Source organism: Rhipicephalus sanguineus, chromosome 2, assembly GCF_013339695.2.
Source record: "Rhipicephalus sanguineus isolate Rsan-2018 chromosome 2, BIME_Rsan_1.4, whole genome shotgun sequence".
Lineage (NCBI taxonomy): Eukaryota > Metazoa > Arthropoda > Arachnida > Ixodida > Ixodidae > Rhipicephalus > Rhipicephalus sanguineus.
In genome coordinates this window covers 175,168,565-175,196,040 of record NC_051177.1, presented here as the reverse complement: position 1 = coordinate 175,196,040, position 27,476 = coordinate 175,168,565, and the positions used below count along the sequence as shown (strand labels likewise).

At 47.5% G+C, this 27,476-nt stretch overlaps 1 protein-coding gene across 1 annotated transcript; it reads left to right on the top strand.

Moving 5' to 3' along the window:
- Positions 1-8,521: 8,521 nt before the first annotated feature.
- LOC119381396 (uncharacterized) lies at positions 8,522-15,448 on the top strand. Its single transcript, XM_037649236.2, has 4 exons — positions 8,522-8,707; positions 10,546-10,661; positions 10,993-11,205; positions 14,873-15,448. The coding sequence occupies exons 1-4, from the start codon at positions 8,647-8,649 to the stop codon at positions 15,191-15,193; spliced, it is 711 nt and encodes a 236-aa protein (XP_037505164.1). The 5' UTR covers positions 8,522-8,646; the 3' UTR covers positions 15,194-15,448.
- Positions 15,449-27,476: the final 12,028 nt, after the last annotated feature.

The window sequence follows — 27,476 nt, the reverse complement described above, 5'->3', positions numbered from 1 at the left end:
TAGCAAATATGATAGCCATTGGGGTGGAATGCGGATGTGCTAACCTAGGCGATACCAGCTCGTTCGCGTATGATTGTTGTATCAGTATAGATGTGAATGGTGTTGTCAGGTTTGCTGAGTCGCTGCCTTTTCTCAAGTAGATTCCTGGTTTCCGTGTTGCGCCTGGCAATCGGCCGTTGTTGCGTTCGTACGCTCAGTGGTGCCTCCCATGGTGACGATGTGGTCGTTTCCTTGTGCGCCAACCTCGCGTGAACTCGGTTGTCCCACGCCATGATTTGTTTGCCTTGTGGTGTGTTTTCAAGCCGGCATCACATTCGAATTCGTGCTTGATCGCCCGTGGAGCCCGATGTTGAACATGGTACGACGCATTTCAAGTAAACACGGTGGAGCAAGACAGAAAACGCGCCACACGCTTGGCAAAGCAGTCGCTGTCGGAAGGATTCTTTATGGGCAACCTGTGTGTGAGTTCTCCGATTGAGAACTCAGTGACGTCGAAAAAGTTACATTGGGCGACCGCTCGTTCGATAGCTAGGCTCACGAAGCACACGAGGAGCTGCTCAAGCATGTGCCGCTTTGATTATAACTTCGTCACTTACTTGTCACGGGAAGTTCTATTCTTTCAAGCGAAGCTCACAGAACTCGCTGACGTCGAATAGAAAAAAAAATCACAGCATATCCACGTGGTGAACGATGATGAGTGGGCCGAAGCGAACTCGCGCTGCAGCACGGCGATGGCATTGGCGCGAGCGTGGTCCTTCTTGATGGAAGATATTGTGACTAGATTGTTTGAGAACCACAATCTGTTACACACACCGCAACTATGGCCGAAACTGTTATCAAGGAAGTCCCGCTGGAAGCGCGCGTCGGCGCCTTCGGCACAGCCCACCTGACGCGTTTTGCAGCCACTTCACGTGCTCGCACAGCTACGGGCTCTGCCTGCCGGTACGCGCACTTTCTCGCCGCTTCATGGTCCTTCACATTTTGAACATCAGATTCGCGCCGCAGCCGTGCAGCTTCGGCCTCGGGGCTCGAACGGCGGGGTCTTCGCGTCGCAGCCGTGCAGCTTGTCGAGCAGCTTCGGCCTCGCGGGCTCGAACGGCGGGGTCTTCTCGCTGCAGCCGTGCAGCTTGTCGACCAGCTTCGGAATCGCGGGCTCGAACGGCGGAATCTGCTTCGCGGCGTCGACGTGCAGCTTCGGCCTCGCGGGCTCTCACCTCAGGATTCTGTCTGCGAGCGCGCGCTGCCGCCGCCTTCCGTGCCCTCCGTTCCGCAGCCTTGTCTTCCATCTGGCGACTCCGAGCTAAAGAGAAAGCGTGCCAAGAGGGAACCTCAAGGCACGTTACTTCTGAAATGTTGTCGTCGGGTGTCCTTGAAAACACGAGACGTAGTAAAGAAGAAAGAACGCCACACAGGCGAACACGCAAACGAGAGTGTCACTCGTCAACGTCGTCTTCTTCTACTGCATACCAGAACGCGCGCAGTAAAGAAAGAATGCTACACAGGCAAACACGCACGAGAGTCTCACTCGTCGACGTCGTCTTCTTCTTCTACTGCATACCAGAACGCGCACTTCTCACGAACTAGAGGTGGCTACTACAGCGCTACAAACAAACGGAGGATGGACAGATCCGCGGCATAAGGAGCTTCGCCCCTAAAAATCATGGCTGATCCCTGTCATAGGAATTGGTATAACAAGAAAGTAAAACGTGTCTTCACAGACGTTGTTAAGCGTTTGTTGTGCATTGTTTCGCCCCAAGGGCGAAGGAATGAATGCTATAGCAACAAGTTGTAATGTCACGCGAAGAACGGCAAGCAGCTCCAAACTTGCAACGCGCTGCTCAAGTAGAAAGGGCGCACAGAACGAACATACACAAGATCAGCGCGAACTAACAACTGTCACAGCTCGACAGTTAAAGCGCGCTGGTAAAATAGAAAGGAGGACGCACAAAACGAACGCACAAGTATACACAGGATGTGCGCGAACTGTCAGAGTTGTAACTTCTTTGTTTGTGAGCAGCGCGCTACTTTTGCAAAAGGGGCCCCTGCAGTGAGGGAAGTGACCATTCGTGCTCTCTGTTGTAACTTCAACGCAAACTTACGGTGAGAGCGCAAGACGTACAACCACGGTGTAAGAAAAATAATTTAGGTGTGGACACTCTCCGCCCGCCGCGAAGGAGAGCGCGTCCAGATAATGTTCGCCTTTAATACATGCGCCGGCCGCAGTTTCGTGGGGGGCGCTGCGACATGGGGGCTTAAGAAACCTATTGCGACGAGGCGAACGCGCGTTTTTCTTCATTTTTTTTTCACCTCATTGCATTTTTTTAACCGTGCACGCGGAGAAGGATAGAGCAACTGAACGGTGAGTTTTCATACGGCCACGGTGTAAACGGCGCACCCGACGCACATAGCGTCCCTAACAGTGTTGCGTACGTAAAAGCGCGGCGTCTTGCTTAGAGCGCGTGAGCAGTCTTTCTGCTCGCTGACTTCTCACGTGCGCAACGCCGTTACGGACGCTACGCACGCAGCTCGTCTTCTATAGTACATGCGCCGGCCGCGGTTGCGTGGGAGGCGCTGCGACATGGGGCCCGAGAGGAGGAAAGAGGCGAACATTATGTGGACGCGCCGTCGGGCGGAGTGTCCACACCTAAATTATTTTTCTTACACCGTGCGTACAACATAAGCGCGCGCGCAGGAGCGGCCACGCCCTGTAGAGGCACACGCTCATCTCAACGCTTGGGGCGACGACCTTTAAAGCGTGCTCTTCGAGCCTTTCGCGCCATCTTGCCAATGATAACGAAAACACGCTCATGTACCCGGATCTCTGAGTACCACCACCGGCAAATGGTCTATATAAATAGCACGCCGTTAGTATGACGAAAAAAATCACAGCATATCCACGGAGTGAATGATGATGAGTGGGCGAAGCTGCGGAGGTTCATCGGTAAACCGTGAATCTTCCGTGAATTCTGCCCAGTACATCATCACCGACGTGATATCGGGTGCGTTTATACTAAAGGATCGATGAGTTATGACGACTTGCAGCTCAATTTAATTTTACATGTACGCTGTGAATTTTCATTGTTTAGGAAACCATTGCTTTAGAAAACATCTGGCGTCTTTCGTTAAGCAGCTGGCGTCTTTTCGTTTTGCTTTAGAAACATCTGGCGTTCTTTCGTTTTGCTTTTACAAAACATCTGGCGTCTTTCGTTGGTTTATTTCATCAATCAACGGCGTTTTGAACAAAATTTTTATGGTTTAATCACGCACAGGAGAAATCTCACCAGGCACTACCTTGGAGGTAAACAATGGCTGCTAATGGGAATGAGAGACAGAAGAAGTCGGCTTTTAGCTAACACTTACACTTCTACTAACGTTTCCTACTGGAACATGCCAATGGCTGCTAATGGGGAATGAGAGACAGAAGAATTCGGCTTTTAGTTAACGCGCACGCTGCGAATTTTTTATTGTTCAACAACGCACAGGAAAATCTCCCACCGGCACCACCTTGGAGGTCAAGATCTGGTACTAGCGTTACGACTGGTTACGCACTACGACAACTACGAGGGACGAACGGGTGCCGCTTTAAGGAGCTTCGCCCCTAAAACGTGCCGTCTGTGTCGGAGTCGTTTCGCGCCGCGCGCTGGTGATCGAGGGGTCGTAAGTTAGACTCCCGGTGACGGAACTTCTAGTGTTTACAGCGAAAGCTGTTATGAGATCGTTTCACCGGCCGTTTCAACGTTTCACCGGCCGCCGCCGCCGCCGCCGGTGTCCGTAACCAGTATCGCTCGAAATAAGAAAAAAAAAACGAAATAAGAAAAAAATTCCAGGATGGAACGAGGTTCGCACCTGGGCCCTCTGCGTGGGAGCCCAGTATTCAACCTCTGAGCCATGCCGGTGCTTGAAACTGCTTTGCAAAAAAGTCCTATACAAGCTTCATGTCGGGAAGGAACTGCATTAGCATATGCAATATAGCGTGGTAGAAGAGTAAAATAAGCAACAAGCGTCGCACAACGCGAATTCTGTAACCAGGCGTCACACAATGCGAATTGCGCAACGAGTAGGTTGTTGAATGCTTCCAACCCATTACAAAGAGCTCTGCCATAATTTTTCATCGTCATCAGCCACAGTATCAACAAAGTTCGCATAATGCCTTACATGCGTTTAGCAGGTACCAACGCTCTCCGTAGAATGACGAAAAATGGCACAGTGCCTGCTGCCCTACATCTAAAATATTACAGTGATTTATAGCGTAGTGGGTTCCTCGCAAGTGCACTTGTAATGGTTGCCAAGGAAGCCCATAAGCGCATGATCCATTTCTTCGGGGTCTCAGTAAAGTTCTTCGCCCCCCCCCCCCCCCGTCTCTCTCCCACGTCAACGTATGCATGACGGGAGAGGGAAATAGCGACCAGGAGTCACCCAACGCAAATTACATAACTGGTGGGTCGTTTAAAGATTCCAACCCATTACAAAGGGCTGAGCCATAATTCTTCATCGTTATCAGTCGTCGCGTCAACAAAGTGCACATAATGCCTTACAGACGTGTAGTTGGTGCCTCGTTTATCGGCAGAATGACGAATAATGCCTTAGTAGGTGCTTCCCAACTTCACAAAAATTGTGATTTATGGCGTAGTAGGTACCTTTCCAGTGTACTTGTATTGTAGCCCCAATAGAGCTTAACGGGCTCTAGAAACGCCGCTCTTCCAGCTTTCGCTGTGACTGTGCTGCGGTGTCAGCGCAGGCCTGGCGTTTTTTCTTTGCCATATGTTACTGTTTATATTTTACAACGTCATATCCGTGACGGAAATGCGCCAATGGAGCCGTGGTGGACCCCGGCATCAATCACTTTCTTGTTTAAAAAAAAAACGATCGAGGGCAAGCGCACGGGCATGCGGCTCTCGACGGTGCGCCGGTTATATGCGTTTATGTACACGCCGTTTTCTGATAATTTATTATCCATCTATCGGGGGCTTGTCCGCGATTAGCCGTTTCTGATCTGGCAATTTCATCCTTTATCGAGGTCACGTGTCCTTCCGCGTTGCCACATTTCCTTACTGCCTGGATGATAGTCGTTGCCTGTTCCAACTGAAGGTTGCGCCGCACCCCGTCTATGAGGTTACAATACCCGACATGAAAGGAAGAGAACATTAGGAGGGAGCATAGCCTAGTGCACTAGAAAGAAGGAAAGAAACAAAGGACGAAAGAAGAAAAGTAGGTCACGCACGCACACGCTAAGCTTCGTTCTCTTCCACTTTCCCGGTAGATGAAGGGTTTGTGAATTTTCGTTGAATATTCATTTCATGACCACTCTATCTCAGGCACAGTATTTCCGCCTCGACGTACAGTTCATTTGCGAAGACGAGAGATGCCTGTCTGTCACAGGATTTTTATCCAAAATCAGTATTTTCCTGTAATCTGTATCAGTTCTGACGTCGACTCTCATTCCTTCTAGGCCGCAGCTAGGCTTTAGCTAGGTACTTCTACGTTGTTTCTACGTTGATTCTCAGCGCAGAGGGGTTCGAGTTTAACTACAGACAGTCACAGAGACGACATAGATGTCCAAATTCCAAAGAATGAACCTTGCACTGAAAGTGAGCGTTCCCACCTCCGATAGATCTACGGGCACGTCGTCATTTGCGTAGGGCTTCCATCGCTTCGGGGTCTTCTCGCAGCTGCCGCTGCATTTCCTGTTCGCTAGTAATCTCTCGTTGCACGTACTCAAGGCCTTCGGCTCGCCGCCGTCGCTTCGCAGCCATTTCTATGGCTAACGACGCCGTATCTGTTCGTTTTCGACGCGGACAATCTCGGTTGGCAACACGCCGCGATTCTCTGTAAACGGCTCGTTTTTCAGCAGCGCGAACCTCCTTCGGCCTCCCTATGGCTAATTCTCGCGCGACACCACCCGTGCACAGGCTCTTCTATAGAACGGAGGAAGAGGAGCGCATGCGCATGCGCCATTGGCGCCACCACATTCAAAGAAGAGCGGCTGCGTGCAGTGTCGAGGTCAGTGGGCGAAGTCGCGTGACTGTCTCGCGGAGCAAGTGCGGCGCAGCTATGACATTACCGGTTGCTAGGAAACGTGAGGCACTCCGAGAGGTATTTGTACGCACCCAAGTTTTATTATTATTATTATTATTATTATTATTATTATTATTATTATTATTATTATTATTATTATTATTATTATTATTATTATTATTATTAATATTATTATTATTATTATTATTATTATTATTATTATTATTATTAGTAGTAGTAGTAGTAGTGGTAGTAGTAGTAGTAGTATGAAAGCATTGTATTGTTTTCATTTTATCATTACTATTACTTCATTATTATTGTAGTTCATTATTACATTTTTTTAAAGCTTTTCTCAAATACTGTTACGTCTGTCTAGAAACCTTGATTGCTGTCTGCCGCCCGTCTGTTGCCTCCTTCATTTTTATTCGACCAGAGGTGAATAGGGGGACTGCCCAATTTTTGTGGCACACATACCTGTTCATGATGATGAGAGTTTTCGTACACACAAAACTTTATAGCCGGCTTAAAGAGCGTCGCTGTTAAAAGAACCCCTTTTAAAGTGTGGAAGCTTGGGCGTGTTAGTAATCAATTATGAAGCAAATACCGAACGCAGAAAAAAATAATGGCGTACACACAGCCCTGACTTCCAACAATTTTTTTTCGAAAGCTTTTGTAAAAATTTGGGTAATCCCTACGTCACAGGAATCAGCATAAGACGAAAGTGAAACATATCTTTACAAAAGGAGTTCAATATTTGTTGTGCACTGATAAATTAGTTTAGCACCGTTTGATGAGGGCGCGCCTACGTTAATGCTAGTGGCACATCTCCATCCTGACGACTAACGTCAATGATCACGATTAAACCTTCGCTGTAGCTGAAGTAGTTGACATAAACTCGGACACAGCATATGGTGAATCCTACGCAAAGATGGACTCAACAAAGTCATAATCACTACTACTCGATATGCGTTCATGGAAAGCGTCGTGATTTGAGGAGAGAAACGGCAAGGCGTGCGCATGGCGTGTCTCATGCAACAAAAACACTCTCAAACTGTACTGAAATGAAATGGCGTCGAAAGTGGGGAGCCGGCGGCCGTTGCGCTGAAGCTACCGAAGCGCGTCTTGTAGGCGCATGTTAGTGCCGTGATGGAGTACTTCACTTCACCTCTCTAAGACGGCCTCACCACGCCACGCTAACGAAGGTCACTGTGAAAGCAGAAAGTGTGAAAGGTATAAAGCGTATTTAACGGGCCATGCATGGTAGCGCAGTGGTTAAAGTACCCCGCTCATATCGTCGCCAGCCGAGAGGCCATGCGCTCGACTCCCAGGTCAGCCACATCAACGGATTGTTTTATTGCGATAGCAATTATATGGACAGTCTCGGCTGGTTTTTGCCGTCGCCGTCGCCGCCGTCATGCTGCGTATACGTATAAGTATGTATATGTACTGTCAGCCGCAAAAGTTTGCGGGATCTGCAGCGCGTGGCGGAGCGACGGAAAACTGCATTGCTGCGTCCACTACCGTGACGCGGCGGGTGTTGAGGCTATCGGCCGCGGCCTCTGCGATTAGACCCGGCAACTGCACGTTGTCTAAATGCGCCGTCGCTAATGGCCGAGGCCGATAGCCTGAACACCGGCTGCCTCACGGTAGGTGACGCAGCAATGCATTTTTCCGTCGCTCCGCCACGCGCTGCAGATCCCGCAAACTTTTGCGGCCGACAGTACATCAATATCCCAAACAAAAATAAATCAGAAAAATGCTTCCGAAGTGCGGAATCGAACCAGCGACCTCTCACTGCGCAGCGCGGTGCGCGAAGCACTACTCCACAAAGCGCAGATCCCTCAGGTAGCTAACGGCGAGCGTTATATACACACCAATTAGCGTTTGCAGTCCTCCGAGACGGCAGGCGCTTATAAGCGCTCCTTCATTAGCAGCGAGATGACGCTAGGAGCGCGACGGGCGCATTTAAAGGCGTCGGCCAGCTCTCTCGCTTCTTCTAATATTTGCGCAGGGAGAACCTTGCCCTTCCGCTGTCTACTCGCGCGGGCGCTCGAACAAGCTACCGCAGTGTTCATGATTCCCAGCAGATGAAGCTACGTGGTAGCTCTCACCGCGCGTCGCGTACCTGTCGCTAAAACGTTTCAGATGTCGTGCACGTAACGTACGTGTACTTCTCACGTTTGTGTACGTGAAGTCCCTACGTACGTGAAATTAAAACTGTCTGGTAGCTGCGCCGCTTTTCTTGCTATCGCATTCATTGCTTCGCCCTTGCTGCGAAACTGCGACTTTTTTTTCTTTGTAATCTGTTCGTGTGCATTTTACCGACGTCATATCCTTCTCGGAAATGATGTAAGTGAAGTCTTGGCGGACCCCGGCATCGAATGCTTTCGTCTTCAAAATGTTGTAAATCGTGTCAGACTTTCTTGTTTCCGCGTTTTGGCGCTGTTTTTATTTTGTACCCTGTATATATCGGGATTCATTCCGCAGCGCCAAGGGAAACGGCAGTTTCTTTCTCTTTCTTTTTCTTGCGGTGGTATGGTGGCGCACTATACATTCCACGAGGGACCATCAAGATAAGGAAGAAGAACACGACCGTTGTACAGCCCAGTACTCGGAGCCACTCACGCCAAGATGCTTCTCGTCATGCTGCTCACTGCTGTGTTGGCCTGCCTCACATCTCTCTTCATCGAAGGTGAGCAGCGGCAATGAGCCAGGATTTTTAATTTTCAACCACTCTGTAATCTTGAAGCAGCGTGTGCCACGGGCCTGTCTCGGTCATGTAACACGCGAGTGAACGGCAAATTATAAAGCGAAAGCCTTTGATGCCTCATCAAACGCGAAAATTGACCGCCTCCGGCGTGGGCGTCCTGCGTAGGCGGCGTCAACATGAGCGATGTAAAAAATCAACACGTGGTAATGTGAGCGGTCGCAAAAAATTGTGATGTCGCTACGACGTCATCATGGCATCGCGTGTCGTCAGTCACGTGATGCCTTGATGACGTCATCGCATGACATCGTTGCTGGGTGACAGTTGGGCCGATCACGCAGGCAGTACAAAGCCAGGTGAGGTGAAAAAAAGCCAGCAATGCCTTCGTTCCTGGAGGCACTGCAAAAACCATGTTTGTGCACAAAGCTTCCGGCACTAAACCACTCAGTCATAAGAGACCCTGTTTTTTTAAATAATCCATACAGCGTACAGCAAACCTCGGTAGCACTTGGATTATCGCCCTATGGGGATACCTCTCTACCAAAAAACTGAACAGCGTAAAAATGCCACTAATTCAGCTTATCAAGACCGTATGCGCGACCGTGGACCAATGAAGCATTGGCTGAATTCGAAGCGCAGGAAATGCGTTTCATGACAGCGATGAGACCACTTACTTTAGCGCTATTTGCCACTACGGTATTATTATTAATGAAAAAAAAAAGAATCAAGGTTGGCACGATGCATGAATTATGACTTTTCACGATCGCGCCCATGCTTGCATTGAATGTTATGGCGCCTCGAGTAAAAATATTCGTTAGGTCTATTGTTCTGCCTGTATACATGTGTTCGTTCAGATTAAAATGAATTTTAAAAAAACACTGCGTCTACTAAGCCAGCAGCAAGAAGCCAGTCATAAGAAGTCACTGGTGTCAATAGAAAAAAAAACGTTCTTCCAAGACAGTATACGAGAATTCGTTGCAATAAAAGCGAGCAGTGCCCCAGAGGTGTATATAAGGTGCTCTGTATACGCATAGCGGAGCCATGGGGGCATCCATATTTTTTTTTTCCATTTCAGAACCCCAAATAGCCCTCCAATAGGGCATTATATGGGGGCACGCACCAGATATGGTACCGTTAGTAAATGCGGAGCATCAACTCACAATCGCGACATGCACATCAACAAAAGGGGTTCGCAAATATTTCCCTGTGATGGAATATATTATAGCTGTTTCCCCTTCAAGAAATTCTACGCCACATATGCGTTTCACGCCGCCTTTCTGTTACAGTACCTTGGCTCCTGGCAACTTACCGATATGTGGTGCTCCTGAAGCCACCATTGTATATAATAACAAAGCCTTTCGTGAAGTTGTATTTCATTCGTCAGAGAATGACCTGCATTCCAAGATATAAACGCAGCCCTACCACGGCTCTTATTCGTACTTATTCCGCCAAGGTGGCACCCGTTATCGTTCACCTCCCAGCAACGGCCGAGTATACTAAGCAGACTGGGCTCCATGTTAGGCGTGCATTGAAACTCCACGTGCACACACCAGCAGCACCGACACTCCGACACGTTTGTTTCTATTCGCGTGCGGAACCTTCAGGTACTGATCGCTGATTGTTCCTGGCACTGAGCGTCAGTTTCTAACCTGCAAGACGTCCTCGCAAGACTGAACTGTTGAAAAGCGTTAAAAACAATGCTACGAAAGCATAAATCATACGCCGTGATTTGGCTCAGCAGTATATTACCCCCTGCACCTTAAATGTCCGAATAACCTTCTGACAAAGCTTGGCATTCTCACCCGATTCTTTTGTGCCGCCAGGAGGGTATGCGCAGAAGCGTCAGAGGGTCCCGCCGAGCTGGATCAAAAACTACGACGACGAGAAGGTCCACAGCTACACCTTTGGGATGTACTACATCGAGCCGAATTCTTTCAAGGTATTGCATCTTTAGCAGCAGCATCAGCAGCAGTAGTAGTAGTAGTAGTAGTAGTAATAGTAGTAGTAGTAGTAGTAGTAGTAGTAGTAGTAGTAGTAATAGTAGTAGTAGTAGTAATAGTAGTAGTAGTAGTAGTAGTAGTAATAGTAGTAGTAGTAGTAATAGTAGTAGTAGTAGTAGTAGTGGTAATAGTAGTAGTAGTAGGAGGAGGAGGAGGAGGAGTAGTAGTACGAGTAGCAGCTGCAGTAGATGTAGTTGTAGCAGTAGTTGTAGTAAATATGGAGAGTTGTCGTTCTTGCTTTTACGTGTGAACAAATCATGCTTACCCCAGATCGGTACCATGGCCAATGGCGAAGTGACGTACCTGTGCATGGTGCCGCTGGAGTTCGTGAACAACGAGACCCTGCTGGCGAACAAGAGATACCGCGAGGTGACCCACATGCCTGGCTACAGCTCTCTGGAAAGTGGGCTCTGCCGCGCCTTCTTCCTGGGTCCCAGCCTGGTCTTCCCGACGCGCACCATCGTCACAGCGTCCGTATTCCGCGTACGTCAGCGACAGTACAAAACGTGACATGACACGCAACACGGCTGGGCTATCTCCGCAATTACCGCCCCTGTGCGCCGCCGTAGCAGACAAGCCGCGTTGGGCTTAGCATATATACAATGTTTTCGTATATAGGTGAGTTCTGGAATTTCACTCGCACCACACGGGTATACAAAACGGCATCGTCTTCCTAATGTCTTATGTTTAAATCATATTTTTTAAAAATTCCACGCGGTCTAATTTCCCTCAATACCTGCGTAAAAAATTTGCCGGATGTTTTCGTCAGAGCTATTTTCATTACGTAATGCACATTCTCTACGCCACAACTTCTTCAGTGCAGTTGCATCGAAGCACTGTAAATGCCGTCTATCAAGTAAACAAAAAAAAACATTTTAGACATGGCCTGGACGATAATGCTCATGTCAGGACATTCAGTCGGCGAACTTCTTCATATTTTCGTGGCAACTGATTCGTCAAGACAGGTGCCACGTTGCTTCTGGGCTTCTCATTATACACCCGCTGAGTGAGCTTACTACAGTTGGTCACAGCGTTATTATAAACGAATTAATTAACTTAAGCTAAAAGCAGCAGGCTGTGCTTATCTCAAGATATTTGTATTGAAGGCAGATAAAACTTGTCCGTGTAAGTTTCTTTTTTCTTCATTGTATAATTGGTCCCTGCAGAGTGTCCCTGTTACCCACATCATGTTATCAATTGTCATTGAATTTGGACGTGTGGTAGGTCTGAAAAAACCGGATGTCTTTCATGATCTACAGGTTTTGAGTACTTAATGTCAATTTTTGTGCCCCTATGGGAGAGTAATTGTACTTCCCGCTGCATCTCGTTGAGTTACGCCGTATTTCAAGGACTATATAATCGTTATTAAGGCGAAAGCCTCGCATAGCTCTTCAGTAAAAAAGGAGAACACGCACTGTACTAAAAGTTACGTTTCGCCCGCATGTCGCGGTCAGAAAGCTAATTGAAGAGCAGTCAAATGTGAATTAGGGTAAATAATGTAAATATATCAACTGGTTAGGTGCACAAGGTCAGTCAAATGAGAAATATAGTGAGTGAAGGGTGTATATGATGTGAATTAACTCTGAATGTAGCGTGAGAGCATAGATTTCGGGTGTGCGCATAGTTTAGCCTCATCTAAAGGAACTGTCATTTTTTCCACCTGAAGTTCCTTATGCTGAACGCATTTCAAGCAACACGAGAGCATATTTTTTTCGCCTCCATCGATGGGCGGCCGCCGCTACCAGGGCTGCCGTTTGGTGGATTTCAAGAAGACCCACAACTCAAGCTACAAATAGCCAAATTAGCCATGCCATTTGTTTTTTCGCGAAATTTGTAACCAGATAGAACGAGAGGGGTGTTATGAGCAGAGTTTTTATTATTGATCAATTATTTGCCATGTAGTGGAGCAGATGCACGAACGAGTATGCGCCTGTGAAAGAGGACGAAAGACGACCCGCGCACTGATTGCACGAGAGCCTGTACCGCCTCCGTCAGCCTTGCTCTGCGTTGCCGTACTGTCCTTTTTCGTTGCGACCTCGTTGCAACTTCGTTACTCCAATAAACCTCATCACATTTGGTGGAGGTGCTGGGTATCGATCCCAGTACCTCTCGCTGGGTATCTCCCAGTACCTCTTTTGAATGAACAACACCTCAGCAATAAGACCCCAATTTTTTTTTTCTTTCTTGGTCTTCAAGCCACGAATAAGCTACGAAGACATTAATAAATTCTTATATATTTAGTGCGTCTTCATACAGTTTACGTAGAATAGCTTCAGTTCTTGCCAGAACAGAGCCAATAATAGCAAGAGACAGAGTTGGCTCGGGTCTTGCCAGAACAGAGCAAGCGAGTCAGTGGGAACTATATTGTTGAATCAGTTTTTCCTTGAAACGGCCAAATTTGGTTCGTGGAACCTTCATAATACCACTACAGCTTCAGATAGTTAAATGTGGTTGATGATGAACTACCCAGCTTGGTTTTGCTGACGATTTCAGTTTTTGTGAGTTCACAGGAGAACACGCGCAGCTCATCAGAATCAGAAACTGGCGCGTAGCATCAGCATAGGTGCGTGCAGCGGAAGCAGCGTGGTAGCCATGAGTTTGCCAACGTGCACGCAACTTTGTCACTCCGCATTTGCAGGCGTATCCGCTTCTCACCAGCCTGCTCGTGCGTGGACGCGCGCGCGCTTCAAGTGACACGACATGAAAGCTTAGAAACAATGCAACTTATCGGCAAATAATGAGAGAAATTGCTATTTAATGCGCCAAAACAGAAGTTTAAAAGTAGCCAGAAAGCAGTCAGGGAGCCAACCTGAAATTGTCATCGCCAGATGGGGTGGAAAAGGCGCTTATTTGGTGCAACGTGGCTACGAATGGGAACTCTGGCCGCTACTGACGTCGGCGCAGTTGCATTGGCGGATGACTGCCGACTCCTGAGTGCCAAGAATACAACACCACGGAACAATACAGGATTCATTTCTTACTTTTGTGGTCGTGTTTGAGGCTGTTAGTTTCGCTATTGATACTTGGATGCACCAAGTAACTGAAAAACAAGTACTATTTTGCGTGTTGCCTAACATTTTTGAATTACTGATCTATCGTGTAACAGACAAACTTGTGCAGTTATTGCATTTTATTAGAAATATATTGTGAGTTTTTGTTTTCGATCTACGTTTGCCGCATAGGCTCTTCATTAGTTTCATCTACCTGGTAAAATGAAGCGCAGTAGGCAGGACTTAAAAGTTAGACAGGCGGGCCGAGCGTTACTAACAACTGTGAACATTTATTGAAAAGCGTCGCCGCAGCTAGACAATAAGCGCATGAGCACAAGACCCTCGGCCACCAGCAAAAAGAACGGAGACAGGCATGAAAAAAGAAACCCTAGCAACAACTTTACACGCGTCAATTTTGTGCACGAAAAGGATCTGTGCTAGAATATATTCGACTGACACGCAGAATACCTGGGTTCGATTACAGCTCGAACTAAAATTTCATTATTTGCGTGTAACAGGGTACCTAGCTCATCGACAACGCTGCCGAATCCAGCACTAGATTTTCTGCAACACCGCCCCTTTAACGTTATCCTGTTAACATTATAACTTTCACTGTGAATCACTAGTGGCGCCTACCCACATTTTATAGGTCGTGGTATGCTTCTATGATCAAAATATAGGGATTTCGTTTCATGCATTTTCAAGCCCTGGCGTGGCTCAGTGGTAGCACACTTGCTTGCCGCGCAGGACGCGTGGGCTCGATTCCAGTTTCGCCCACGATTTTTATTGCTTGAATCGTGATTTTTCGCTCATGGTCAACGGCAATTTTTCACTCAGAACCAACGACAACAACACCGGAATTTCTGCAAAACGAGCTATTTAAAGCCCTCGCGTTTAAAAAGATCAGGAATAAGTACTATGACGCCTTCAAATTTATGTACACATTAGCTGGCCAGCGTGCCCTCTGACGAGACATGGCCACCAGGGTAAAGCAGTCCGATGATGCGTGCTTGGAAAAAGGCCCATTACGCTTGAAAAAAATTTCGCCATGGGTGCATTATCAGTGTATGCCTTTAGTCTTCATATTTTTGAAGACATAAAACTTCTAATGTTTTTAATATAATCAGTTCCTTAGGCTCTCTCTCTCGTTAATATTTCAGCACATGATCTCCACGGGCGTCTATTCGTACCATTGGGAGCCTCTGCCAGCCGACGTGACGAAGAACCAGCTCGTGAAGTTCGAAAATTTTGAACAATACTTCGTCCACAATAACCCGAAATTGCAGTGGGGCAAAGTCGATTACGCCGTGGTCGTGGCCCGAATCAAGTACAACAACAACCACCTGCCGGGCCTGCAGATCTACAACGACACTCTGCAAAGGAGCGACACCTTTTACGTTCTCCTGGACGGCAAAGTATTTGCCATAAAAGACAGCAACGCCTTCTACGCCGTCCGCAAGGCCCACTCGGGAGAAGGCTAGGTGATTTTTAGTTAGACGGCGCATCTCGAATGGCCGACAACGCATTGACTTTTATGCACGACCCAAACACAGCGTGGCGCCTTTGTGTTTTCACTAGCTCTAATAATAACCGTTCGGGATAACGCCTTCAAAACAGTGATGCGCTCCCACTCTTGTGCCCAGCACAGAACGGGGGATGCGGTGATTTGAATTGAAGCGATTTACAATCCCCTTATAAGGTCTTCATAATTATTCAGGTGTTTTTTGTTGACTTTCTTTGTTCTGAATAGACCTTTTGTTTACATGCAATTGAATAGCATGCTCAATTTTTGTAACGGTCTTCTGCTTTAATCGTTGTAGTTACTATATTGCTATGTACGTTGGGTCATTCGTACTCATGCACTTGCAGTGTTCAATTGGCGAAATTGTGGCAAATTTTCAAGAAAAGCTCAATTTCTGCATTAACTTTTGCCGACCCGAGCCTTACGCAATTTTCCATCGTGAGTAATGAGCCAGCGGTTCGGCGGAAGAAGACGAAAGGGAGAGAGAGAAAGCGATTTTAAATTGTGGAAGGACGCATTAGCCCTGCTTTGGGGGAATGGAATGGGGAAGCAAATAACTCACCGACAGTTGCTATGCAAAATTTCAGCGCACCTTAGCTTTTTTTTTATTTTGCGATATACTATAAGGCAATGAACTTGACAGACACTTGCATGTATGTCTGTAGCCAATTGCAACCTGAGAATAAATCTAAGCTCCGCCCACGTGACCGCACTGCACTTTTTTTTTGCGTGACTCCGCTCTGCACACCAAGTAGTTCGCAAAAAACGCCAGGCCTGCGCGGAAAGCGCAGCACAGTCACCGCGAAAGCTGCAAGAGCGGCATTTCTAGAGCCCGTTATAAACTCTCTTGTGGCTACTAATACAAGTACATTAGCAACGTACCCACTACGCCACAAATCATAATTTTTGGGAAGTTGGGAAGCACCCACCGCGACATTATTTGTTATTCTGCGGAGAAGCGAGGTACCATCTGTGAGGCATTATGTGCACGTTGTTATTGCGGTGGTTGATGGTATGGTATGATATGGAAAAACGTTTATTTAGGTTCGTCGGGGCGTGAACTAGCACGTAGCGGGCCGCTCCCACGTCGGGACAGATAGGCCTAACCTGTCCGCCACGTCGTGGGCCCGTTGGACTGCCCATAGCTGCGTCCTTAAATCCGTACTACGTAGCGCAGCATCCCACTTTGACGATGTAATGTTTTCAACCCGTAACGCAGGGCACCGCCAGAGCATATGATCTAAGCTGGCAATGTCTGAGCAAAGCGCGCATGTGTTTGACGTCTGAATTTCTGGGTAACTTTTGTGCAAGAGTGCGGGACTGGGATATGCCCGCGGTGGTTGATGACGATGAAGAATTATGGCTGAGTCCTTTGTAATGGGTTGGAAGCTTTAAACGACCCACTAGTTACGTAATTCATATTGTGTGACGCCCGGTCGTTATTTAACTATCCCAGCACGCTTTATAACGGAGAGCGAGAGAGAGAAGGAATTAACTTTATTGAGAGCCTGAGGAAATGGATTATGGGAGCCTTATGGGCTTCCTTGGCAACCAATAGAAGTGCACTTGCCGGGAACCCACTACGCGATAAATCACCATAATTTTTTGTGAAGTAGGGAAGCAGCCACTATGCAATTTTTCGTCATTCTGCGGAGAACCGTGGCACTCGCTAAACACCTGTAAGGCATTATGTGCACTTTGTTGATGCTGTGGCTTCTGACGATGAAGAATTATCGCAGACACCTTTGTAATGGGTTGCAGGCACTCAACAACACACTCGTTGCGCAATTTTCATTGTGTACACGCCCGGTTACAGAATTCGCGTTTGTGTGACGCCTGGTTGTTATTTTACTCTTCTACCACACTACATTACATATGTTAATGTGGTTCCTTCCCGACATGAAGCCTGTATTGGGTATTTTTGCAACGCAGTTTCAAGCACCGGCATGGCCCAGAGGTAGAACACCGGGCTCCCACGCAGAGGGCCCTGGTTCGAACCTCGTTCCATCCTGGAAATTTTTTCTTATTTCTTTTTTTTCTTATTTCGTGCGATAGTGGTTACGGACACCGGCGGCGGCGGCGGCGGCGACGGCGGCGGCGGACAACTACGGCACCAAAAAACGGCCGTTCAAATGATCTCATAACAGCTTTCGCTGTAAAACATCGGCGAGTGTGGGGATCCTCAGGCGATACCATTGGTGTATCCGAGAAATGGAAGAAACGCATGCCGCGTTGCAACTTGCCGCTGCTGAAAAGATGGTACGCGATAAACACCCTGAGCGCTTGCCGCTTCTCTGTACTTGATGTGTTATGTTTATTCGCGCAAGGGCAACTTGATGGCCAAAGAGCGCCAGGTCATCGTAAAGAATCGCGAAGTTTCTCGAACACTGCGCGCTTAGCGCCGAGCGTCCCGTCACTGCTGGTCAAACCCGAATACATCAAAACAAGAATCGGGCGTCGCAATATGAACAATGATTATGGTAAGAGGCTGTAAAAGGGCCTTAAAATTCCTCGCGCAAAAAGCGACTAAAACATATAGGTATTAAAATTATGAGCGTGACGTCAAGCTTATGCGCAGTGAGAATGAATAGCGAGAGAATAAATAGCGTAATGAAAAGAAGGGTATACGGCATGAGCACGAATGCCTCGTCTACGCCCTTGATACCAAGGGCTGCGAGACAGGTGTTTCTTTAAGTGTAACTACCGCAGCAGCAGCCTCTGTTAGGAGGCCGTGCTACGGAATGCCTGTGCAGATTACGGGAAAGTTACGAACTTCTAAATATGCGAATAGTGATTGGTGTTTAAAAACAGGTTCCCTACAGATCAACATTGATGGATGTAATGGTATTGTTGTCGGTAGGGTAATGGAAAGTGATTTTTTTCTGATAGTGTCTAGTTCCTTGCACTAGATCAGGACGTGAAGAACGGTGAGTGGTCGACCGAATCTCTCGCACCAAAGTGGATCGCCACCGCAGAGAAGGTGTGAGTGTGTACTGTGCGTGTGTCCTGTTCTTAACCTTGTAAGTGTAAGTTTTGTGTTGCGTGACTTCAATACTGGCGGCCAATTTCCCAGATGAGGCTTGATAACGTCAAAGAAATTGCGCCACGAAAACACGGACAGGAAAAGACAAGTACAAACACAGCACTGTGTTTTTAAGTAGAATTGAAAACTGGGCAAGTTGGCAACGATTCATAGCTGGTCGAGGTATGTCGAGGACCAGCTATGCGACATACCTCGACCTCGACCTCGACTTCGATTCATAGCTGGTCGAGGTAGCTGGTATTTAGTCCCTCCTTTACTCTGTCTTCGTCTTTTGCGCGGTTTACCTCGGCCAGCTGTGTTTTTACTTGTCTTCTCCTTTCCGTAATTTCTTCGCGTAATTTCTTTGATGTGATGGAACACCAACTAGCCCAAAATTCTGCCCTCATTGATAACGTGTAGCTTATTTTGTGTCTGCATATCCCATGTGCTCTGCCAAAAGGCCCTGAGCTTTCTTTTGAGGAAGCTATTTAGATCTACTGGGGGAATAGCTATGGATGTATTAAGACTATTTTTGTGGGCGGATGCTGTTAGCTCGTCCGCCAACACGTTGCCTTGAATTTCGCGGTGCCCTGGCACCCAGCACACTACGACAAGTTGTTCGAGCGGGTAGATCGTGCATAAAAGAGAGTATAGTCAGACAAGGACAGGGTTTTTGCTTTTTTCCAGTTTTTAAAGCTTTTACCATGCTTAGGGAATTCGTGTATATAAGTGCCGTTCGTAGTTTTAATTGTTTGTTGTGCTTAACAGCCGCAAGTATGGCGTATGCCTCTTCTGTGAAGCTGCTTGTATTTGGGTGCAGAACGCCGGCATGTGAAACGATGGACCAACCGCTGCGTACGACACAGAAGTGTTAGACTTTGAGGCATCTGTAAAGAATTTAGGGTATGAGTAATTGTATTGTAATTCGAGGAAGTGTGCACGGATATGTGCAAATGGTGTGTGCTCGGTAACTTCCACGAAAGAAACATCGCAATCTATAACTTGCCACTGCCGCGGCGGGCGATGGGCAGCGGGAGCCATTAGACAGTGTTCGAGAAGTGGCACACCCATTTCTTCAGCTAGGCCCCTCACACGAAGTGAGTAGGGCTGTCTCATCGAAGGACGGTTGTGAAAAAGTTCAGAAACGGACAACTCATTGACTGTAGTGTGTGAGGGGTGTTCGTTGTTTGCGTTGACCTTGAGAAAATATACAAAAGATAGGTAAGATCTCTGGAGGTGTAGCGACCATTCGTTTCATTCGACGTAGAGGCTTTCAACGGGGCTGGTGCGAAAAGCACCCGTAGTAGTGGACAGGGTCAAGTATCTTCAACGCGCTGGGTGTTGCAGACTGATATACAATCGCCCCATAATCTAGGCGCGTGCGTATGACGCCTTTATAAAGATTCCTCAGACACTTCATGTCACTACCCCACGTTGTGCGTGACAGTAGCTTTAGAATATTCAAGGTTTTTATGCACTTGTTCTTTATATATTTGATGTGTGCTATGAAGGTTAATTTCCTGTCTTGAATTACGCCTAAGAATTTCTGTTCCGTTTTCAGAGGTAGCCGCTGACCGTGCATCTCAATGTCCGGATCCGAATGGAGGGAGGCCTCTCTTTCTTGAGAATAATACGCAAGTGCTTTTTTGCGGGTTAAGGCTGAACCCGTTCTCTTTTGCCCATTTAGTTACCTTCTTCAAACCAAGTTGCACGTGCCGCTCGCACATTGTGAGATTGCAAGATTTAAAAGCAATGTGTACGTCATCGACGTATGTGCAATAAAATATGTTACGTGAGATGAACCGTCGCAAGGAATTCATTTCGATAATAAAAGTGTATAACTCAGTACCCCACCTGCGGTACTATGTTTCTTGGACCAAGGTTCGGGACAGGACATTGCCCACTCGAACATGGAATGTTCGATTGGACAAGTAAGTAACTTTCGATTATATTTAGCATTCTCCCGCTTACACCTAATTGGGACAGGTCTCTTAATATTCCAAAGCGCCATGTGGGGTCGTAGGCCTTTTCCATATCGAGGAACACCGAAATAAAGAATTGCTTGTGGACAAAAGCTTCGCGAATTTGTGCCTCGATGCATATATGGTGGTCATTTGTGGATCTACCTCCTCGAAAACCGCACTGGTATGTGTCAAGTAGACAGTTTGTTTCAAGGAAGTGTAGGAGTCGCCTGTTTATCATCTTTTCGAAAACCTTGCATAGACAGCTTGTTAAGGCTATAGGCCTGTAATTGGACACTGAGGATGGGTCCTTGCCCCTTTTTTTAAAATCGGAATGATAATGGCTTCTTTTCAGGCCGAGAAGATCTCGCCAAAAAACCAGACAGCATTATACAGGGAAAGGAGGACTTTTTGAGTTTCAGAGGGCAGGTGTTCCAACATTTCATATACTACACGGTCGGATCCTGGGGCGGATTTATTGCAGCATTTTAGCGATGCTTGTAGCTCAGATATGTAGAAAGGTTCATTGTATGCATCGTGTTTTGTGGATTTGCGCTCTAAATTCTGTTTTTCGATTCTTGTTTTGTATAGTTGGAATGTTTCGGTGTAGTGCGACGAGCTGGACATGTGTTCGAAGTGTGCGACGAGGAAGTTTGCCTGGTCTTCCAACCTGTCGCCTTGTGTGTTTACAAGTGGGAGTGAATATACTTGTTGCCCTGCTACCCTACTCAACATGTCCCAGACTTTATTTAGCCTTCTGTGTGTATGAATTGATTCCCGATAAAAACTTTTGCCAGCTCTCCCTTCGAGCCTGTCAATGCATTCTCCTGCCTTCTGACTTTATGTTCTTAAAATCTGTAAGATTCTCCTCTGTCGGACAATCCTGAAGCAACTTGCATGCTTTGTTTTGTTTCTTGCGCACGTTTCCACACTCATTGTTCCACCATGGGACTAGTTGTTTTCCAGAGTCCAATTGTTTGTGGTATACACTTGGTTGCAGCATAAATCGGAAAGGCAGTGAAATATTCTACAGCTGCATCTATGCTTAAGGCAGACAAGTGCATACAACTTAAGAGTGTAACTTTCCGAAACTGTTCCCAATCGGCTTTCTCAATCTGCCATTTTGGAACCTGATGGGGGCATTCATTTGTGTTTGGTGAGTTCAAAAGTATTGAAAAGTGGTCACTTCGGTAATGATTATTGATAACTTTCCATTTAACATTGAGCAGAAGTGATGGAGATGTTATGGTGAGATCTATGGACGAGAATGTTCTGTTTGCAAGGCTATAATATGTTGGTTGTTTTTGATTCAAGAGACATGCGCCAGAAGAGAAAAGGGACTGTTCAATCAGACGAACTCGCGCATCGCAGCGAGAGTCACCCCATAGACGGCTGCGTGCATTTAAAGGGGTCATGAAGCACCCCTTGGGCCTGTTGAAAAAACACACCTTGCGGAAGGCTGACACGGCTATGAACTGCTCTGCAAAATATTACAGTCGTGCGCGCCGCGTAAAGGCCACAAGCGGAGCGCGAAGTTGCCGTTTGCTCAGGCGCCCTCTTTTCAAACACAGGCCGGTCGGTGGGCGGCGCGTCTGCACGTTGACGTCGCGGATCTGCCAGTTTACGTCACAAGAGATATAGCATGCTTATTGGCCGATAGCCGGATGAAATGAGCGTCTTGCCACGGGGTGCCACCACTTGCCCGCGCCGCACTCCTCAGTCTGCTAAATTTACACGGTAGCCGCACTCGCGCACGTGAATCACAGCGAGTGAACGATCGCGTTTCATGACGCGCGCTGACGTAACTTCTTTCCCCCTGCCATCCCTCCCCGTCTAGCTTCCAGTGCGCTCGTCGGCACGAGAAAAGAGAGAAAGCACTGGGAGCGTGCGCCAAACCACCGCAACTCCGCTCATTCTTGACGGATTCGAGAAATGTTTGCGGCAATCGATTCGGGAGGCAGTAAACTCCGATAGTGAGGTCATTAGATCATTACTTGGAAAAGTGGTTCATGAACCCTTTAAGTCTCTAAGGACCAGAAATGGTTCTGGAAGTTGATCTACTAAGGACTCGAATTCATGATTTTGGAGCTGGTAGTGCGCGGGTATATAAAGTGAGCAGATTGTGATCAGTTTGTTGAAGAGAACGGCTCGAACAGCCACTGCCTCAAGGGACATTTCGAGTGGTAAGTAAGTACATGCAATTCCTTGGTTAACTATAACGGCTACGCCACCAGATGACGCCACAGCATCATCCCGGCCCTTTCGGAATGTGACATATTGGCGTAGAAAATTCGTGTTTTTAGATTTTAAGTGTGTTTCTTGTACACACAGTACTTTTGGTGAATGTTCATGTAGCAGCTCTTGGATATCGTCAAGGTTTCTTAGTAGACCTCTGACGTTCCATTGTACAATTTGTGTATCCATTTTGAGCGTAAATTGGTGCTGTGCTTACTGAAAGAACAATTGGCTTAAGTCACAGAGCGCTTTCCAGGCTCTGTGATGCGGGCTTTTTCTTTGTTAGGGCGCTCCAACAATTTGCGCCGTTCCTTCGCCGCCTGAGACGCCGTTGCGCTTGCCGTTGTGTCTATCGCCTCGGTAGAGATGCTGGATGCCCGTTCGCGGGTTACGCGCACAGATATCAGAATTTTGGGTGCCTCTGCCTCAGCAGAAGGCCCAGGAACTGCAAATCCGGAGACCTGTCTGCCCTTTGGTTGCAGAGCAGCACAGGCTGCTTTCGCTGAGGGGGCGGATGGCGCTACCGCCCGTGCACTGTGCGTGGTACGTGCGGCCACCGCGAACCTTTGTGGCACTAACCCCTTGCGTGCCACGTCCGCGTACAAATGACCCTGTGCAAAAGCAAGGCGTTGGCGCGCCTCTCTAAAGGAGATGTTTTCTGTTACCTTGAGTGTGATTATTTCGTTTTCCCTTTTCCATGAAGGACACGTGCGAGAGTACGCTTCATGTCCGCCATCGCAGTTTGCACAGTGGGGTGTTCCAGCCCAGTTGTCAGCAGGGTGTTCGTGTGAGCTGGACTTGACACAGGGTTGAAGGCCCCGGATGCTCTGGGATGCCGAGGCGATCTCGCCGGAAAACCGAACCACATTGTACAATGAAACGAAGGTTTTTTTGAGTTTCATGTGGCAGGTGTTTCAACATTTCATATACAACGCGGTCGGAGCCTGGAGCGGATTTATTGCAGCAGTTCAGCTCAGTTGAGCGGGAATGTTCACTGTATGCGTGCTCGTGTTTTGTGGATTTGCGCTCTAGTTTCTGTTTTTCGATTCTTGTTTTGTAGCGTTGGAAAGCTTTACAATAGTGCGACGAGCTCGACACCTATTCGAAGTGTGCGCTAAGGAAGTTTCAACAGACACGCACCAGAAGAGAACAGGAACTGTTCAATCAGATGACCTCGTGCATTGCAGCGAGAATCACCCCATAGACTGCTATGTGCATTAAAGTCCCCAAGGACCAGATAAGGTTCCGCGAGTTCGTATATTAAAGACTGAAATTCATGTTTTTGCAGTTGGCATGTGTTGGTACGTAGAGCGAGCAAATGGTGACGAGTTTTTTCAAAAGAACCTATTGAACAGCCACTGCCTCAAGGGACATTTGGAGTGTTAAGTGTGTACACGCTATTCCTGGATTAACTAAAACCGCTACACCGCCAAATGACGCCACCGCATCATCCCGGTCCTTTCGGAAAATAATGCAACTCCATAGAAAGTTGGCGTGTTTTGATTTTAGGTGCGTTTCTTGTACACGCAGCACTTTTGGCGAGTGTTTGTGCAAACGTTCTTGGACATTGTCGAGATTTCTAAGCAGTCCTCTGGCGTTACGTTGTATAATTTATGTTTCCATATTGGAAGTAGAGCTGTGTGTACGAAAGGAAGTGGGTGTTGTTTTAGCGGTAAGCTACTGCTCAAGTAACCGGGCCGTTCTCGGGCCCCGTTATCGGCTTTTTGGTTTCTTTGCGCGCTCCATGAAGCTACGCCGCTCTTTCGGTATCAGGGGTACCGGAGTTGTGTCCATTGCCTCGTTTCAGAAACTGGACGCCCGCGTGTGCGAGCTGGTTGTTCGTTTTTCCGACCTCGCCTGGCGAAGCGTGGTTGTTTGACCTGACGACCCTGGCGTCGCCGACGACAGAGCCTTGGTAGGTGGAGCATACTTGACTGCTGCCACCACGGGGGAAGCCGCCACGGCCAGTGGCTCACTTTGCGTGGGCCGGAACAGTGGCTCTAGCCGACGCGACGCTGGCCCTTGACGCGCCGCATCAGCATAGGTTGGACCGTGAAAGGCCGAACACCTGCGTGCTTCTTTGAATGTATTATTCTCTCTGACCTTCAGTGGTGTGATGTATTTTTCTTTTTTCCAATTAGGGCAAGAGCGTGAATACGCAGCGTGGTCGCTGTCGCAGTTCACGCAATGTGGTGTTTCCTTGCAGGTGTTCGAGGCATGGCCTTGGACACAACATTTAGCGCACGTAGGTCGACCACGGCAGCTCTGAGATCCATGGCCAAATCTTTGGCACTGAAAACATCGGCGAGGGTTGGGGATACAAACTCATACAGGTGTCTTTATGTAGCCAGTTTCTATACTCTGCGGTAGTTCGCTTGTGGAAAACGTACGAATCAAGTGCCTGGTGGAGATTTCAGGGTTGTTTCGTCGGATGATGATACGCTTTGCATTTGTTACATTTTGTTCCTTCCATCCTTCCAGTTGTTGAGTCTCGGTGAGGTCAATGAGATCTGCGTTTGATACAACTACACGTGCGCAGTTCATGGATCTGTGGGGTGTTACAGTGATGGGAATGTCGCCAAACGTTCGGAGGTTCCTTTCTTTGCCAACCTGTATTTTGTCACAAATTTCGTGGAGGTCTCCAGCAGCCATTTTAGTGACTTTATAGCCAGCACCTAAGGTGGCTATGACTGATCTTGATACTATGACAGGGGAAACGGTCCTTGCTGTTTTGTCAGATTTCCGACTGTGTACGACATGATAGTGGGGGAGCATTTCTATGGGTCGGCTACTGAATATCAGGTTTTCAGTGCGTACGCGCTTGGAAGCGGCCCGATCACTAATCAAGGGAAACGCTCTACGCATAATAACTGAATTCGATTCGGTAGCGATGGCAGCCGCCCACCACGGAGCCCAACATGGGGATGCTACCAGATTCATAGTATTGAAATAATGCAAACTCCAGCCGTACACCGCAACTCTAACCAAATGCGCATGGACCAAGGTTAGCTATTTGCACAGGTTTAACCCAGGCCGCCTACGAAAACTGGGAAGTAACTGAAGAGAGTAGGAGACAATACAGCGAGGAAAGAAGATAGGAAAGTGAAAGATCAGAGAGGGGGATAGAAAAAGACGACCGCCGATTTCCGATGGGTTGGTCAGCCCAGGGGTGCCGTCTACGTGAAGCCGAGGCCAAAGCGGTGTCTTGCCTCTGCCGGGGGGCCTTAAAGGACCAATCACCCGGCGTCGGCTCAACCCCCAGGATCCCCTTTTCCCCGGACACTGCAAAGCCACGCACGGCCAGGGGTGGGAGGGGTCGAAACCCTGCCCCGCCCTCCGTTAGCTCGGGTCCGTGGTGTCGCTACACACCGAACGCCTGCTTGGGCAGACGCCCCTGTTGGGTGGAGCACTTTGGCGCGGCAAGAATTTCCATCTTGGAGCACTTTGGAGCAGCAATTTCACAGCCTGGAGTACACTGGAGAAGCAAGTTGCATTTACATTTGAGCGCCTGAATAATTATTATGAGGCTCTTATGAAGAGCAAGAAATATTTCAATTCATTCCAAACCTCAAGGGGAAATCATCTCAGGAGCAGTTCATATTTGACTCGATAATACAGAAATTCGGCAGATCCCACGCCTTGTGGGAATCGATTTCATGCGAAGCAGTCAGTGAGTAGTTCTATGCTGAATTTTTGGTCTTTGAGCCAAGCGTTATGAGGTGGATCGACGGTTTTTGTAAGGGTAGTAGTTGTGTGCACATCGCGAGCTTGCCAGGCTCGTCAACAGCACTGGCGTTTAAAAGGCAACCTATGGTCTGACTTAACGTAAGCACTCAGGCCGCATACGGCAGTATTATCGAAACAAATAGCACTAAACGGTGCGATGATGTGAATGTCTTACATAATTTAGGGTATTTCTCCGGGGTCGAACAACGCTTGAATATAGCTTGCTGAATCATATCAATACAAATTTAATAGTTGTTAGCCTGGTATGGAAGCAAAGTCAATACTGTGACCACAATTGACGTTAGCCTAATTTGATGCCTGTATCGCTGGAGTACATATGTAGTGTTTGTTGTTTTGTAATAAAATTAGAAAGCCAACACTCAATCACAATTGACGTTGCACTGGCATAACGTGAGCATAGAGTATTTTTCCAAAGCAGTTTCTAGAATTGGCGTGGCTCTGTGGTAGAATACCTGACTGCCACGCAGAACGCTTAGGTTCGATTCCGGCTGGGATCCTAATTTTTATTCTTTGGATTCGTCGGATCAACGCTGCCGATGTCGGTTTTTCCTAACGCTCTCTTATTTAAATTATCAATGCCTGTTCTCACCGTTCCCGGGTAGATGAAAACTGCCAATGCCCTGTGGCCCATATCCGTATGCCGCGGCCCGTGGTAAACGAGTATGCAGCAAAGGGTTTGACGACGTACCCGACAACATTTTCACGTTATTCACGTCAAACAGAGACAACTTTATTCGTCAAACCGTCTTAACCCCCATGCCAATCTTGATCTACACTATGTTACGGAGGCGATCAGAAGAGCACACGGACGCAGGCGGCTAGATAGATAGATAGATAGATAGATAGATAGATAGATAGATAGATAGATAGATAGATAGATAGATAGATAGATAGATAGATAGATAGATAGATAGATAGATAGATAGATAGATAGATAGATAGATAGATAGATAGATAGATAGATAGATAGATAGAAACGCTCAACGTTTCTTGGGTTCGCTAAGAGATCCTTCGCATTTAAAATACGGGCGTCGTGCAGTTGAGTGTTTGGAATATTCTCTTCAATGATTATTTTCGACACTGTGATATAAACAGAATACTGGATCAGTCAGATTAACACTCTAAATACATCTACGTAGTTATGAGCAAACGTGGTAGGCAAATGCCGCGACGTATAGCAGTGCCTCAATGCTAAGTAGTTACAATGTCCCTAATGCATTTCCCTAAGACGAATACAATGCGAAAACAATGTTTTTGCTGCTTAATCGACTGTATTG

Excerpts from the sequence above, each read along its gene's own strand:
- LOC119381396 (XM_037649236.2), top strand. The coding sequence starts at position 8,647 with ATGCTTCTCGTCATGCTGCTCACTGCTGTGTTGGCCTGCCTCACATCT. Across the intron at positions 8,708-10,545 it reads CACATCTCTCTTCATCGAAG|GAGGGTATGCGCAGAAGCGT; the intron begins GTGAGCAGCGGC and ends TTGTGCCGCCAG. Across the intron at positions 10,662-10,992 it reads TCGAGCCGAATTCTTTCAAG|ATCGGTACCATGGCCAATGG; the intron begins GTATTGCATCTT and ends TGCTTACCCCAG.